The 18,000-nt window shown below is 42.4% G+C and overlaps 1 protein-coding gene across 7 annotated transcripts in view; it reads left to right on the forward strand.

Moving 5' to 3' along the window:
* LOC106574435 (nck-associated protein 5) overlaps nucleotides 1–18,000 on the forward strand; it is a 165,823-nt gene that overhangs the window by 129,048 nt on the left and 18,775 nt on the right. For all 7 annotated transcript variants that reach the window (XM_045697634.1, XM_045697633.1, XM_014150324.2 and 4 more), the window contains 4 exons: nucleotides 4,959–5,063; nucleotides 6,501–6,689; nucleotides 8,635–12,242; nucleotides 13,505–13,610. In XM_045697634.1, coding sequence (XP_045553590.1) covers nucleotides 4,959–5,063; nucleotides 6,501–6,689; nucleotides 8,635–12,242; nucleotides 13,505–13,610 — 4,008 coding nt within the window. The remainder of the gene's footprint in view (nucleotides 1–4,958; nucleotides 5,064–6,500; nucleotides 6,690–8,634; nucleotides 12,243–13,504; nucleotides 13,611–18,000) is intronic.

The raw sequence follows: 18,000 nt of genomic DNA on the forward strand, positions 1-18,000 counted from the left end.
TTTTTTTTATTATTATAAAAAACAATTCTTACCTTTATTTAACTAGGCAAGTTAGGGGTTTGCATCAAATAGTCGTTAGCGACAGTAGAGCTAGACATATTAATATTTCCTTTCAGTCAGAGTATTTCATTTCTACTGTTCTGGGAGTCGGTAATTAAATGTGTTATTGGCCCCTGGGGCCATCTTGAATTTCCCTGATAACGACTCACTGCTCTCTATTGAGATTGTGATTAGGAATACTGGGAATATGCGTGACCTGCTGTCGCCTCGTGTAATTTGGCATTTCACATGCTGCAAAGCTCTGTTTGCTGCAGTTCGGCCAGGTGTTTAGTAAGGTGTATAAGTAGCGAATAATAATTCCCTCCTTCCACTTATACAGCCTTATCAAAAGTGACAGGCGAGTGGTAATTGAGTTGACAATTATTCGTAAAAGTAGGTCCTGGTTGCCGTGGAAACTTCCAAGGCCTCTCCGGCAGGACGTAGTAGCTACGCAGTACCATTCAGTAATTTTTGCCTTCTGAATTTTGATGGGCTTTTGCTCTATGGTTCCCCTCAAAGGGTTGCCTTTGCTGGAGTTTTGTTAACTGGACTGCCTGCACAGTATTCCTACTCTGGTTAATGTAGTAGCAGTAGTACGAGAGCCATGTTGAGTCTTAGCTTAGCCAATTCCCTGCTATACGTTACCTGTATCCTCTGACTAAGGGAAGACCAAGCCTTGAGTGCAGAATCAAACGTAGATTAGGTAGTAACAGAGAAGGTGAGCTCCCTCAGTGTGCCTCCGTCCTTGGCTAGATCACACTTCCACGCGGTCAGGTACAGTGAGGCTAGGCCTAAGAGACACAGAGATGGGGGAGCTGTCCGCCCCCATGTCCCCACTCCCTCTCCCCACCCCTCCCCATCGGAGGCCTTGTGACACTATTGACTGAATCATTGATGACTGTGCTGAGGAGGTGTAATCCTGCACCCCTACGATAACATCAGCCCCCCCTTCTCTTCTCCTGACACTCAACCACTCCCATCCCCCTGTGTGGACAGCCTATACCCTGGAGAGGAGCGATATGGCTTCAGAAAGGACTACATTTCTATTACGGGCTTTATGGTGAGAGAGACATCATCTGGCATGTTAAGTCCACTGTAAAGTACAACCTGGACTGAGTCAACTACAGGGGAAGAATTCTCATCTACATATAAACTTTAGGTCATAATGGGAAGTTTAGCGGTATTCAAGAAAATACTTGGTTTAGAACAAGCTGCAGTAGGTATATTTTGCCTCCGTTAATTCACAGTTATGTACATGATATGAATATGATATTCAACTACAAATAAGCAGAACGTGTTTTAAAACCTTTTCATTTAATTACTGTCACTTACCATTAATTCTTACATTTTAAGTCTTTGCATAAATGTGTAAGCAATAAACAATAATATAGTTTATGTAACAATTTCATTATACCTAATAAACTAATTGAAAACTATTTATCATCAAATGTGCATGAACTGTGCAAAAAAAGGGATGAAATAAAATTGATTAGAGGCTCAACATGCGGTTTATATACTGTACTACATTCCCATTTAATCCAGTTCAAACAGCTCTATCATTATTTCTATATTTCATAAGTTAACTGACGATGGAGAACAAGAGAGCACATTGCGTCTAATCCTTTTCCACATCCCCATCGATCGCGACCGCTCTGGACCAAATTGACTTGGGCCAAGTTATAAAATACGGAGCATTCCACCGAGATGACCTCAAGGTTCAGAATTTCCAGAAAATAGTCAAATAGCCTATTAGCTGTGAAAGAGAGTATTGATGTCCCTCCAGGTCCCTGCTAGCACACAATATGCTGTACAGTACTAGAGAACCAGACAAGACGTAATAAGCGCATTACATGGTCACCATTCATGAAAATAAAATAAAATATATACTGTCAAAATTGAGTATATTCATTTAAACAATTAAAACAATGGTTGTCTCCCGTTGCTGCCGATACACAGCACTGCATGATGGGTTGAGCAATTTCAACTCAATTGAAATTTCACACACAGTTTTTCTTCTTCTATCCTCATGGGGACCTAAAATGTATTTCCATTCAGAATCCTATTTTCCCTTAACCCTAACCCTAGTTGTAACCCTAACCCTAACTCTAAACTTAACCCCTAAGCTTAAAATAACCTTTGTCCTCATTGGGACGTAGGTAATGTCCCCACGCGGGACAATTTTCCTCGTTTTACTATCCTTGTGGGAACTTAATGGGATTTTAGATTTTAGAACACGGTTAGAAGAACCAACCCACACACACACACACACACATCAAAATACAAACCAATTACCTTTACAAAAACACATTGGAAATCAATATGATTTAATCCATTAGAATGTTGCCATTATAGCCTATCATCGTTTAGCTGGTCTGCAGGATAGTCAGTGTCCCCTTAAACTCAGTCTAAATGGGGCTGAGATTACGGAAAGAGAAACAAGAGGGAGGATTAATTTGGCACTCTAAGGAGATAAAGGGTTTTCTAAATCTGATTTAATTCACATCTTCAGTTTACATCCATGTTCCCTTAAACTAGTTCCAATTCGCTCTAATTTGCACATATAAATGCATCTACAATTAACAGCACCACTTGGAACTGTTTCTATCCATTCCCTGTGTTTCGCAGAGGGTGGCTCACACACAAGCAAGCCTTTGCAGCTTTTCAAACTTGATCAATACAAATGCAATGCATTGAGATTCCATGTCAAGTCAACCAAAACGTATGTCCTGGGAAGTGTTTCTTTAGCCTAAGGGATGCCATATGGTGAAGATATATGTATTAGCTGGTGTTCTACTACTAAAGCCTCACTTCACATTGCATGACGTGTGTTACACTAGTGCAGCAGTCATCACAAATGTTATATAACATATTGAGCCTTGTAATGAAGGTGACCTACCTGTAAATTCCTGGGAGGTCTTCAGGTGGCTTTGGTTAGTTGCTTTCAGTGAGATTGTGACTATTGATCCTCTGACAGTAGTCTGTGGATGTTCTGAACATAATGTTCAAGTAGCAATTATCAATGCCCAAAGCTGGGTTTATGAAACAAAGGACTAGGATTGTTATCCCTCTCATCATGAATGCATTTTTTCTTGGAGATTCAAAAGAAACTGGTTACAAGGGGCTGTCATCCCAAGTAAAAGGAATATGGCTTCCAGGAATATGGTTTCCACTGTAGATACACTATTGCGTTGTATTTATATCAATCTCTATGGCTTTCACACTGCGTTTGCAGGAAGGCTTGTTAGCTCGAAGCCTCCGGGACCCCAGGGCTCGGCCGGTGTGTTGATCACTAGCACTGGGACTGATTTTATTTCAAGCTTTTCGACTTATTGTCTGGCTCTTTGTTTCTTTGTTGGATCAGTGGACTCATGTAGTGAGCCGGTGTCTTCATTGCTAAAGGCTATTTTTGGAAGGTCACCTCCGTACTGTAGCTCTGTCCCTGTTACTCAGTGTAACGGTAGATAGCACATACAAACTCTAGAATGGCAAAATCTTGCATCGGAATCTCACACTTAAACAGGTGGTAACATGAAGGATGTTTGTATGAAATAATGGATGATGTGATACTATGGTTTGGCCTTGGGCAAGGAGTTTGAGATCAGTGCTTCCTGAATGACACAGCTGTGCAGCAGAGAGTTTACGAGGTGTGAAACTGTTGTTTAATAAACATGTTCCGAGTGTCCTCTGTGATTTAGTAGAGGAGTAGCTTTATACTCAAGGAGCCATCTCGGTAGTCTGAGTCGTAGAACAGAGATGATGTGAGGTAGAAATTGCATTTCTATTGTTGTACTGAGTAAGAAAAGAGAAACGTATATTAGGCTCGACCTGTCATATTGTATACTCTCTCCCTGTCTTTTTTTATTCAGATAAACTTCATTTATGTTAAAGGAACATTGTGGGATATCGCCCGCATCTCCAACTATTGATGTCATGCAAATAATCATTTTCATAACTTTCAAATGATTGGGATTAATTGTGGAGGACACTGGAGGAAGACTATAGATGGATTTAAGCTAATATACCATACACTAAAAGTTCCACACGGTGACTCTCATCGCTGCAACGACGGCAGCGTGAAATCCTTCTGGCGGTTATGTTGATGTAGATTGGGCGTACACAGCACGGGAAGGAAAGTTAGTGCAGAGTACAGGAATCTGGCAATTGTATTTCATTATCGAGATGGAGAAATTAAAATAGATAGCGCAGGAGAAAATATCCTCCCTCAACGAGCATTAAAGTTGCCTTTGGAGGGGAATGTGGCATAAATCGAGTGTTTTGTTACAGCACGTTTGCCGTTAAGTAGATCCGAGCACGGGGAACCGGGCAGTAATTAGGTTGGAGGATTAATATGTGAAAATGTATTTGGTTTTGTATCCTTCCCCTGTGAACAGAAACCAAAGAAAGTAATGGATCGCAAAATAGTGTTTGAATATGAATACAAAAATCAAAGGAATCCCTCGCTCCCCAATGCAATTATTTCCCATTCACATGAATTATTCTTAACAGATGACATTAATGACATTGAGTCTAAGACTATTGAAGAGTGCCCTGCATACGATCTCAGTGGAGGGAGAAAGAGGTTTACTTTCAAGCCCTGGGAAAGTACGGCTGAACCAAAGCGTTTTTGCGACCTGCTCAAATGTGTTTTTTGTTGTTTTTTCGTTGTGAGATTTGAATGAAAATGATTTATGTTTGATGGTAGACTTTCTATTGTGTATTCATTAATCTACTACTGGAAAGGTGGGATTGATACAGAACAACAATATGAAATGCAAAATAGCATGCAATATAATATAGTTGTTTGTTTGCCACATTCTTCTGTACAGTCGAATGTGTCAAATGCCTTGTCTATGTAGTTGATATATTTATGTATGTAGTAGAGACATTCAGTAAGACCTTGTGCTTTCTTGTCCTTTCAGAAACTCCACTCTCGGATCATGGATTTGTCTGCCTCTGATCTCCTCCTGGAGCCGGAGAGGAGCAAAAGCTTCCTGCTATCCAGGAACACTGACTCTCCACCTCATGTAAGATTGATGGAAAACAAACCAATGGCATGTTCTTTTCCCCCCAGCCTCACCCATATGTATTGTCCAGGCATCAGAACTGACGTATAGCCCAGAGGAATCATTAGGGAGGATTAAAATACCAGATCTAACTATTTGGGGATTTGATCTGCTGTTCTCGGCAAGCAGAGTTGGCAGTATCACGTTCTTAAAGGTATAAATCCTTGTCATATTACCAGAGGACCATCGATTGAGGCTCGTCTTCAGTAAAAATGAGTCTGCGGGATAGTGTAGAACATTAGTCATGTTATATATTATGTATTAAGGTCTTAAAATGAATTCACTCTGGTCTTGTGTCCTTTTACTCCTTGAGGGCCCAACCTGATAAACCTTCATATATAGTATAGAAAAGTGGAGAAAAAAAATTGTGAAAAATGTATGGTGTAATAATGTTGAAATCTGTTAATGTATTCATGTGTTTGCGACAAGGTAACGAGTTAGGGAAAAGAAGCCGCGCAAATGTGATATACTTGCAGTACAGATTGGTACAGATTTCCTGGGGCAATTAGTTCGCTTCCTATTATCTCTCTGACTGAACAGTTGATTAGAATTCTGAATCGACATTTGTTTGGACAGAATTGTGGAATAGGACTGATGCAGAAAACATCTGTTGGGGAGATTGCTTCTGAAAGTATGATTGATCATTTGCATCTCACTGGCTAATTACAGAGTCGAAGCAGTAGCTTTCGTAACACTTTACAGGAATACTGAAAACCCCAGAAAGTCTCACACATAAATTATCAGCCACCGGTAATCTAACTTAAAACAGTCAATAGACATGCAAAAGACCCAGTTTTTTTTTACATGAATGTACAAAGACAATAGCGGTGTGTGTGTTTAGACAGCCTTGTAAAATGCACCAGCGACTCAATATTGCATAGTCATAGATTTCCGGCCATATTCTTACCTTCTGACATCATTACCATCTCATATGACCCTGTGAAGCTCTCTGTGACACGAGCCAACCCGCTCGGCCCTGTTCACCCCTGCCACCTGTCCTCCAGCTGTTCCCTTATCTCCCTAGATAATTGGCTTTCACTGGAGCCCATCAGCTGTCACCCCTAGCTCCTAACCTTAGCCATGCTCCTCCCCTGGCATCAGCCCTGTGTCTATGTCCCAGACTAGATTTGAAGCCATTCAAGACATAAACACTGGAGAGTGATGGGGAAAGCCTTTCAGTTAAAATACAATATAACACGCTGTATGGGTCCAGACCCAACTCTATAGCTTCTAGACTGAGAAGCTGAAGTAAGGCTTGTTAATCAGAGTTTTTGTAGTGTTTTCCTGCATCTCTCATAATTGTCTCTACCTTCTCTACCTTAATCCCCTTTATCCAGACTCATTAATGTATGTGGCACTAAATCATGACTAATGGTGTCTTTGGAATCCATCCTGCAGGATGTCCAACTGAACGGAAAGGTGGGACTTCCTGTGGCCAAGTGTCTGAGCCAGCTGAGTCTGACGGTGCAAGCGCCAGTCTACCCACGCAGCAGCTGTAGCAGCAGCGAGCTGTCCCTGTCTAGCGCCTGCAGTGAATACTCCAGTGGCTCCTACACCTGGAATGAAGGACGCTCCTGTGGGAAAATGGTACGATGACCAGACCAACCTCTGCTCACTCTGTCTCTGTGTGTGTGTCGGTCTCTGTCTCTCTCTATTTTTTTTTGTCTCTGTCGCTCTCATTTATGAACTTTATCAATGTGGGGTTTCAATCAGCTGAAAAAAAATTTGAAGTAACACATAGCTGAACAATACCGGTCAAAAGTTTTAGAACACCTACTCGTACAAGGGTTTTCTTTATTTTACTATTTTCTACGTAGTGAAGACATCAAAACTATGAAATAACACATATGGAATCCTGTAGTAACCAAAAAACCAAAATATATTTCATATTTGAGATTCTTCAAATAGTCACCTTTGCCTTGATGACAGCTTTGCACACTCTTGGCATTCTCTCAACCAGCTTAATCTGGAATGCTTTTTCAGTAGTCTTGAAGGAGTTTCCACATATGCTGAGCACTTATTGGCTGCTTTTCCTACACTCTGAGGTCTGACTCATCCCAAACCATCTCAATTTGGTTGAGGTTCGGGGGATTGTGGGGGCCAGGTCATCTGATGCAGCACTCCATCACTCTCCTTCTTGGTAAAATAGCCTTTACACAGCCTTGAGGTGTGTTGGGCCATTGTCCAGTTGAAAAACAAATGATAGTCCCACAAAGCCCAAACCAGATGGGATGGCGTATCGCTGAGGTAGCCATGCTTGTTAAGTGTGCCTTGAATTCTAAATAAATCACTGACAGTGTCACCAACAAAGCACCCCTACACCATAACACCTCCTCCTCCATTCTTTACGGTGGGATATACACATACAGAGATCATCCATTCACCCACACCGCGTCTCACAAAGACATGGCGGTTGAAACCAAAAATCTCCAATTTGGACTCCAAACCAGAGGACAAATTTCCACCCATCTAATGTCCATTACTCGTGTTTCTTGACCCAAGCAAGTCTTTTCTACTTATTGGTGTCCTTTAGTAGTTTTCTTGCAGCAATTTGACCACGAAGCCTTGATTTATACAGTCTCCTCTGAACAGTCAATGTTGAGATGTGTCTGTTACTTGAACTCTGTGAAGCATTTATTTGGGCTGCAATTTCTGAGGCTGGTAACTCTGATGAACTTATCCTCTGCAGCAGAGGTAACTCTGGGTCTTCCATTCCTGTGGCGGTCCTCTTGAGAGCCAGTTTCATCATAGTGCTTGATGGTTTTTGCGACTGCACTTGAAGAAACTTTCAAAGTTCTTGAAATGTTCCATATTGGCTGACCTTCATGTCTTAAAGTAATGATGGACTGTCATTTCTCTTTGATTATTTGAGCTGTTCTTGTCATAATATGGACTTGGTCTTTTACCAAATAGGGCTATCTTCTGTATACCACCCCTACTTTGTCACAACACAACTGATTGGCTAAAATGCATTAAAGAAGGAAAGAAATTCCACAAATTAACTTTTAAGAAGACACACCTGTTAATTGAAATGCATTCCAGGTGACTACCTCACGAAGCTGGTTGAGAGAATGCCAAGAGTGTGCAAAGGGTGGATGCTTTGAAGAATCTCAAATATAAAATATATTTTGGTTAACACCTTTTTGGTTACTACAGGATTCCATATGTGTTATTTCATTTTTTTTTTTTTTAATCAAAGCATTAAATATTTAGCTTGAGACATAACCCAAAGGGCTTAGTATCTCCATTAGACCATGTGAAAGGAAGTAAAACAAATTGCAGACTGAGTAACAGCTCAACAAATTAATCATATGACTCCACAACCAACTCTGTTGTTTAGATTGAGTGTGGGCCATGATCACAAATCCTCTGAGAAGTACTACAGGTGCTTGAACACCCTTATGTTCATGCTTGGATTGCTGTTGCACAGCTCAATTTAGCTGAATTTTTGAATGATGTGTCTGTCTCTCAATCTCCCTCTGTCCTCTCTGAGTTTTCTAATAACTTCTGTCTCTCTATATTTCTCCTGCAGTCCTCTCTGACGTGGGAGAAAAGGTTGAGCCTGGGTTCCTCGGCCCCCGGGAACATCTGCGCCCCCCTGGAGGAGCAGCTCCCCATGAGGAGGAAAGAGAGCCACATCCTAGAAGGCCTGCGGAAGCTCCAGAGGAGAAAACCAAAAGGCTCCTCATCCTCCTGGGTCTCCAAGTCGGGCGACAAGGACTGCATGAACTCTAATGAGGGTATCTACTCTCTGGGGATTAAGAGTGGGAGCAAGGGAATCTCCAAGCCCACTTATGTGGGAAGGACCACTGTCTCAGGGGTGGGGGGCAAAAAGTTTGTGTATGACTCTGATGATGCGGACGACGAGTCGCTACATTCGGCGTACTGCAGACGAGACTGCGTCCCCAGTAAGGACGGAGGCTGGATGTACTTCAGGAAGCTGTCGCACAGCGTCTCGGACAGTGTGTGTAGCTGGGACGGGCTGCAGGACAGTGGCGTAGTAGGGGATAGTAACTGCAGCAAGGGTATGACGAACCCGCCCAGCTATAACTCCAAGGAGCAGCCAGAAAAACTCAAAAGCTTCATCAACAATTTCCTCTCCGGGGGGCGGACCTCGGCTGTTCTAAACCCCTCCCTGTTGCACTTTGACATCAGCCCCACAGAGGCTGAATGTCCCCTCCACCTCTCAGACACCGACCCTGAGGATCTGCACTCTGAGGTCAGCGACCACCGGCTGCCTGTTAGCCGGAGAGCTGAGCAACTGCAGAAGGACATCAAGAGGCTCTCAAGAGATTCTGACAAGCTGCTTCCCGTACAATGCTTGAGGAGGGAACCTGGCCGTACTCAGTCTGCTGACGGAAGGCCCAGGCCTTACAGCCTAATCAAGGAACAAAAGGGGGCTAACACCCAGTCTGAGGAGAGTATCATGGCTATATTCGATGCAGACGGACAGCCCATTGAACTCAGTGCTCAGCAGTCCTCTTTGGGTGCTGGGGCTCGGAAAGAGATTCCTGGGAGGAAGGAAAATGGGGTTGCTGAGTATGCAGCACTGTCGCCTCATGATAGGCCCATTCGTCAGAAAGTAGGCAACAACGGCAGCAATAGTAGGGAAGGAAGCCCAGAGAGGCTGCAAATGCACGTCACTCCACTGCGGAAATTGATAAAGCCACCTTCCAATCGATCCAATAAAGGCCACTCTGTCCCTCCCATGAACAATGCTTCCACCAGCCCCAAGGCCATCAGCTCAAAGATCCCCAGCAGCCGGGGGAAAGGATCTCCACTGAAGGTTTCTAAGGTCTCCACCACGGAAACAAGCAACAGTGGCCCAACCTCCGGATTCACAGCTCAGGAGTCAAAGTCCCCTTCTTCTCCTCTGGTCAAGATGTCCAGGTTCATCAAAGCTCCAGGCTGCACTACAAGCCCCAAGGCAGTGATCAACAAGTTTCCTGGCAGGAATGACTGGACAAAGGGCTCCTCATCTAGTGTTCCAACCGGCTCCCCACACCTCCCAAGAAGGCATTTGGACCACGTTGACTACAGGGAACAGCCAACCAGAGACAGACACTGTGAAGCCAGCAGCAAAACTGAACTCAGGTCCCCGTCTCCTCCCCCGGCCCCTGGCCGCACCACCTCCTTACTTATCAGACCAAACTACGATGGGTCACCTCAAGCACTAAAGCCAGGGGCTCAACCATCCACGCCGACAACTGTGAGGGGGCCACCCCCGAGTTATCACCCCCCGCCTGTACCAAATATGAAACATTTATTACCACCACCACCCTACAAGGGGCAAGATACCACAGACCTGGACGCAGGCTACGGTACCGCAATCGCACCTCAGAAACTGTTGGACAAGTCGAGCCAGCAGCACCCTGCTTCAAATGAGACCCCCTCTAAAGGCACTTCGAAACGGGTCCCCACAAAACTCTACCTCCCCTCCTCAGCCTCAGGGCATGTGCCTGATCACCCTGAAAACGCACCTAAAAGCTCAAAGAATGTTCCTCCTCCCTTATACAACTCTCAACGTGGCTCTTCGCTTCAAAGCACATTTACAAGTAAGAAAGGTACCAATGACAGTAGACATTCTATGTCGTATAAGTCCTCTAGTAGTTTTCCTGTAACTCTGCAGGGCCACCCTCAGTGTCCAACAGAACCTCACAGTAGTATGACTCAACCTCCCCAGGCTGTAGCAATCCCACCTGTCTGTGGAACTAGCACTCAAAATTCCTGTGAAAAAGCGTCAAAGACACGCATTCCTATGGGCTTCAAAGCTTTTGTGAAATCGCCCCCTTCACTGCAGAAAGGCTCCACCACGATACCAGGAAAGCAAGAGAAGGAACACATCAACTCGGTCTCCAAAGAGACTGTGACTTCAAATGCTTTCGTCCCGTGTGACAGTTTTCAGGCAGTGTATGTTGATTCATTAGCCATGACTTCCATCATAGAGACTAAGGGTGAGGTCCAGTGCATCATTCAGGAAGAGGAGGAACACACCTCTGAGTTAGCAGAGCAGGGGGTTGGTGACAAGTCGGAATGTGACAGTAGACTGTTCAAGAGGTCCACATCTGTCACGACCAAACCTCACCTAAAGCCTGTCCTGGGGATGAATGGGGCGAAAGCGCGCAGCCAGAGTTTCAGCACCCACTACATGGAAAAACCCAACATCAGCATGTTGGACGGACATGTGAAGATTCGAACCCAGATCATCACCAACTCTGGAGAGAGGGGGAACTCGTTAACAAGGCAGAGCTCGTTTGTTGAGGGTTTACAGATTAAACCCAGTAGTGGATCTGGGGAAAGTCCAGTCCATTGCCCCAGCCACAGGCTGAGCCACTACGGAGGTATGACAGGCTCAAACAGCCACCAGGGTCTTCCGGAGAGAGCCTCCAAATCGGGATTCACCGGTGAAGGGCCACGGAGCACCACAAAGGGGGAGAGCGTCACGGCTCCACCTCAAAAAGAAGTGCGTAGCTTACCCCTCGCCGACCGGATCGGCTTGAAGAACTCCCGAAATCCCAAGAAGGTCGCATCTCATCCTCCATTTGAGTTGCCGGCCTCTCCTGTCTATAGCCCGGAGGCCACAACAAAGGGTGGGAAAGTGCTCAGCCCCAGCAAACTAGACCTCACAAGGAGTGTCAAAGTCCAGGCAGGCTGTTCCCAAGAGGCAATCGATGAGGGAGAACAACCAGTGAGCCCCACAGTCTGCACCATCGAGGAGAAGGTCATGATGGGGATTGAGGAGAATATCCAGAAAGGTCAGGGTCAAGAGAAGGTAATAGCATCGGAGACCAAGCAGAAGACCGGCCCGTCTCTGGCCAACTGGTTCGGCCTGCGTAAAAGCAAGCTGCCAGCCTTGAATGGAAAGAAATCAGACGCCACCTCCCCGAAAGAGAAAGATGAGAAACAAGAGCTGAAGATCGGATCTGTGCTAGGAGGCAAACAGATGAAATCAGACAAAAAGAAGGACAAGAAAAAAATCGACAGCCAGTTTGAAAAGAGTCCAGAGCTGACGCTGTCGGAGAACAAGCTGAGCTCGATCTTGGATCATTGCAATATTCAGATGGGACAAATAGCCAATCAGATCCAGTGTTCTACAAACTACATTGGGAAAGACCAGTTCATGAAAGAGCTTCTTGGAAGGTTGGTATTACCGTAGCAACTTTCATAAAATGTGATTTGTCAAATATTTCAAGTACATTTGCATAATTAGTCATAGGTAAAAACCTCCCAAAAACTACAGTGATTTGATCAGGAAAAAGAACACTCATTAGGTAACTTGTCTCCTTTGATGCCGAAATGATTGCGGATTGTCGTTTTAGCATTTCTCCCAGTGTTCATGCTGCTGTAAAACACAAGTCTTGCTACATTATGCATGCATGTAAAGAGACAAAAACACACACAGCTAAACAACAGCAACACCAGCTGTCTCTTTGAGTTATGGTTCTACTTGAGTGAACATTAGCACTTCCTAGCCTGGAATCTAGATACACTGTCAGCCCTGAGCTATCTTGGCTGGAAGAGTACAGAATTACCCCTCCTCCCATAAATTGATATAATACCTAAAATCTCAGCTGACAGATTTTATCAAGAGTAGTTACAAACATTTATCACTCAATGAGACTGGAGTCGGGAAGAGCAGTTAAAAAGAGGTTATTTCAGATCCTACGGTAGGGGGATAGCTATACTCAACAAAAAGATAAATGCAACATGCAACAATTTCAACTATTTTACTGAGTTACAGTTCATATAAGGAAATCAGTCAATTTAAATAAATGAACTAAACCCTAATCAATGGATTTCACATGACTTGGCGGGGCACTGGGGAGCCAGGCCCAGCCAATCAGAATTTGTTTCTCTATAATGACGTTGGAGGCGGCTTATGGTAGAGAAATTAACGTTCAATTCTCTGGCAACAGCTCTGGTGGACATTCCTGCAGTCAGCATGCCAATTGCATGCTCCTTCAAAACATTCCACAACATGTGGAATTGTCTTGTGTGACAAAACAGCACATTTTAGAGTGGCCTTTTATTGTCCCCAACACCTGTGTAATGATCATGCTGTTTAATCAACTTCTTGATATGCCACACCTGTCAGGTGGATGAATTAGCTTTGAAAAGGAGAAATGCTCACTATCAGGGATGTAAACAAATATTTGCATAAAATTGGATAGAAGTAAGCTAGTGTGCATATGTAACATTTCTGGTATTTTTTATTTCAGCTCATGAAACTTGGGACCAACATTTTACATGTTGCGTTTATATTTTTGTTCAGTGTATATGGAGGCCGTATTGAGTGAGAACAGTGGAATTTATCACCCGGGATCTCTTTCCACCTGCACGGTTCATATGAAATCAGTTAAGCAGACTGACAGAAAATGTATCAAATCATGTTTCCTATACAGGAGTGTGAGGAAGGGCGACTCCATCGCTGAATCTCTCCCTGGCATCTCCATCCCCAAGAGAAACAGCGATATGAGGGGAGATATGGAGATCTGCTCCGATACAGCTGTGAGTGAGCAAGGGGTCCTGTAATGAAACATTGCTTGGCTTCCAGGATATTGCATGGGTCTCTCTCTCTCTCTCTCTCTCTCTCTCTCACTAAAGCACTTCATCTTGGGAGATATGCTACCAATGTTGAACCACATACTAAGCTTTGCATAGAAAAAATGGGATTTGTAAGACTTAGAATGCCACCTAATTCTGACCTTGTAGAAGATATTATTTGTTCTTTGTCAGGGACAGAGAGAGAGAGAGCAAGGAAGGGAGGGGGAGAAATAAATAAAGAGTCCACATGCAATATGCAGGAAATTCAATCCAGCTGATGGGGAACTTTGATAGCGAAGAGGAGGCTCTTATCGCAGACACTCAATTCAACAAAGGCCTGTTTAATACTATCCTTGCAGCTTCATCTCCATCTCCCCTCTACAGAAATACAACAGAAGAAAATAAGTGTTTATGACCTGCAAATCCCCTTTATACCTTCGGAGAACACTTTTTCAACATCACACTCTGTTAGCCCACCTCCATATTAGATCAATTACCTTGTTGCATCCCCTGACAGAACTACATATTATGAAAGAGGCTCTGAAAATGTAATAGTAATTTCTGTAAATCTAAGGTGTATGTCGATTCTGTTTTGAGTCATCGCTTAAAGAATTGATGAATCGTCTTCCACTATTGTTTTGTTTAAGCGCTAAAGGGAAACACAGAATATATATCAATAATGTTCTATCTGAATATGCCAGCTATTGCATCTGTGTTAGCTTAGCTGCGTTTGTTATTTTGGATGTCTGGCTTCGTAGAAGTATATGAAGTATTATCACGTAGAAAATTGTACTTTGCTTGTTTGTGGTTTATGAATCATACCAGACATGTCCTTGAACTAGCAGTTTGTTCTGTTATTATCTGTGTGAATGATATTCAAGGAATGTTAAGGCCACAATACAAAAGATTGAATACACACACAAGCAGCAAAGCAATTATGAATACAATGCGATGCACATTACAATGATGTAAGGGAGACTGGGAAAAAAATGGAACACGGGGTCAGTTGTAAGAGCTTAATAACTCAAATTAAAAACCACTTAGAAAGCTGTTGTGCAATGTGCTAATGCTTCGGTGGTGTCTCTAAATGCCTAAATGCATCAGTCATTTTTGTTTTATTGACAAAAAAATTGGTTTTGAGGCCCTTCAGTAAATATACCCTCCGCTTCTCTTTTTTAATGTTTTGACCTGTGGAGCATTCTCCATGTATCTAAACATAGTATTTTTTATCAGTAAGATGGGGTATTTTGATTTGTATAGGTGATGACAATAATTATTTGTATTTTCTCACAAGATTCCAATTAGTATAGGCTTCTATGTGGGGGGGGGGGATTTTGATACATTTTATAGCATTATGTTAATGTAACTTCTTTACATAATGTTTTGTAGTAAAATTAAGATAAAAAGTTCAATTTACACATTTGAATGCTAATATAAAACAGGTTATATTCATTTTCATACAATTAGAGTTTTTGGTCGATATGACATTCCTAAAAGATCAAATGGAAATATTTGTCAATTGAGTGTATTACCATCCAAATATCAGTTTCAAAAATATAAAATGTTTCAATTACCCTTCATTTTTAACATTGAAGACAATGTTACTTTTAACCCCGTAGCAGTAACCGGAAGGTTGCTGGATCGAATCCCCGAGCTGACACGGTACAAAACTGTCGTTCTTCCCCTGAGCAAGGCAGTTAACTCACTGTTCCCCGGGCGCCGAAGACGTGGATGTCGATTAAGGCAGCTTCCCGCACCTCTCTGATTCAGAGGGATTGGGTTAAATGCGGAAGACACATTTCAGTTGAATACATTCAGTTGGACAACTGACTAGGTATCCCCCTTTCCCTGTTACATTTAACCCCACATAGTGGGTCAATTGTAACATTTCACTCCTGCCACTTTTGGTTGAATTGTAAATGTTCTAGAAACGTAGTTACAGTATGTAATAGTAGCTGAGATATGTATGTTTGTATAACAATATTATTTAATCTAAATCAAATAATATTTTCAATAAGCAAAAGCCTAAAAGTGGACAAGAAATCCCCAATCTCCCCTACCATTTTTCCAACAAATAACATACCATCTGTTGATGACGCTGTGAGGCACATTTAATAAAACTTTATTTCAATGTTCTGTCATTATGCCTAAACAAATTTGTCATAAACATGATTTAGAACTTGATATTATACACTACCGGTCAAAAGTTTCAGAACACCTACTCATTCAAGGGTTTTTCTTTATTTGTACTATTTTCTACATTGTAGAATAATAGTGAAGACATCAAAACGATGAAATAACACATTTGGAATCATGTAGTTACCAAAAAAAGTATTAAAAAAATGAAAATACATTTTATATTTGAGATTCTTCAAATAGCCACCCTTTGCCTTGATGACAGCTTTGCACACTCTTGGCTTTCTCTCAACCAGCTTCTTGAGGTAGTCACCTGGAATGCATTTCAATGAACAGTTTTGCCTTCTTAAAAGTTAATTTGTGGAATTTCTTTCCTTCTTAAAACCTCTTAAAAATCGGCCCCTTTTTTAAAAAATTTCGCTTAAAATGACATACCCAAATCTAACTGCCTGTAGCTCAGGCCCTGAAGCAAGGACATGCATATTCTTGGTACCATTTGAAAAGAAACACTTTGAAGTTTGTGGACATGTGAAAGGAATGTAGGAGAATATAGCACATTCGATCTGATAAAAGATAATACAAAGAAAAAATCTACAATTTTTTTTTCAATCTTTTTTGTACCATCTTTGAAATGCAAGGAGAAAGGCCATAATGTATTATTCCAGCCCAGGTGCAATTTAAAGTTTGGCCACTAAATGGCAGAAGTGTATGTGCAAAGTTTTAGACTGATCCAAGGAACCATTGCATTTCTGTTCAAAATGTTGTATCAAGACTACCCAAATGTGCCTAATTTGATTATTAATAACTTTTCATGTTCAAAACTGTGCACTCTCCTCAAACAATAGCATGGTATTGTTTCACTGTAATAGCTACTGTGAATTGGACAGTGCAGTTAGATTAACAAGAATTTAAGCTTTCTGCCAATATCAGATATGTCTATTTCCTGGGAAATGTTCTTGTTACTTTACAACCTCATGCTAATTGTATTAGCCTACAAAAGTTCAACCTGTCATGCAGTGCACCCACCAATCCTGAGGAAGTTAATGCGTTTGAGCCAATCAGTTATGTTATAGACCGCGTCCATATTATGGCAAGAACAGCTCAAATAAGCAAAGAGAAATGACAGTCCATCATTACTTTAAGACATGAAGGTCAGTCAATATGGAAAATTTCAAGAACTTTGAAAGTTTCTTCAAGTGCAGTCACAAAAACCATCAAGTGCTATGATGACACTGGCTCTCATGAGGACCGCCACAGGAATGGAAGACCCAGAGTTCATTAGAGTTACCAGCCTCAGAAATTGAAGCCCAAATAAATGCTTCACAGAGTTCAAGTAACAAACACATCTCAACATCGACTGTTCAGAGGAGACTGTATGAATCAGGCCTTCATGGTCGAATTGCTGCAAAGAAACCACTACTAAAGGACACCAATAATAAGAAGAGACTTGCTTGGGCCAAGAAACACGAGTAATGGACATTAGACCGGTGGAAATGTGTCCATTGGTCTGGAGTCCAAAATGGAGATATGTCTTTGTGAGACGGGGTGTGGGTGAACGGATGCTCTCCGCATGTGTATTTCTCACTGGAAAGCATGGAGGTGTTATGGTGTGGGGGTGCTTTGCTGGTGACACTGTCTGTGATTTATTTAGAATTCAAGGCACACTTAACCAGCATGGCTACCTCAGCATTCTGCAGTGATACACCATCCCATCTGGTTTGAGCTTTGTGGGACTATCATTTGTTTTTCAACCAGACAATGACTCAACACACCTCCAGGCTGTGAAAGGGCTATTTTACCAAGAAGGAGAGTGATGGAGTGCTGCATCAGATGATCTGGCCCCAACAATCCCCCTGAACCTCAACCCAATTGAGATGGTTTGGGATGAGTCGGACCGCAAAGTGAAGGAAAAGCAGCCAACAAGTGCTCAGCATATGTGGGAACTCCTTCAAGACTGTTGGAAATGCATTCCAGGTCAAGTTGGTTGAGAGAATGCCAAGAGTGTGCAAAGCTGTCATCAAGGCAAAGGTGGCTATTTGAAGAATCTCAAATATAAGCAAATATTTTGATTTGTTTAACGCTTTTTTTGGTTACTACATGATTCCATATGTGCTATTTCATAGTTTTGAGGTCTTCACTATTCTACAATGTAGAAAATTGTACAAATAAAGAAAAACCCTTGAATGAGTAGGTGTTCTAAAACTTTTGACCGGTAGTG

This window comes from Salmo salar, chromosome ssa16 (genome assembly GCF_905237065.1).
Source record: "Salmo salar chromosome ssa16, Ssal_v3.1, whole genome shotgun sequence".
NCBI lineage: Eukaryota > Metazoa > Chordata > Actinopteri > Salmoniformes > Salmonidae > Salmo > Salmo salar.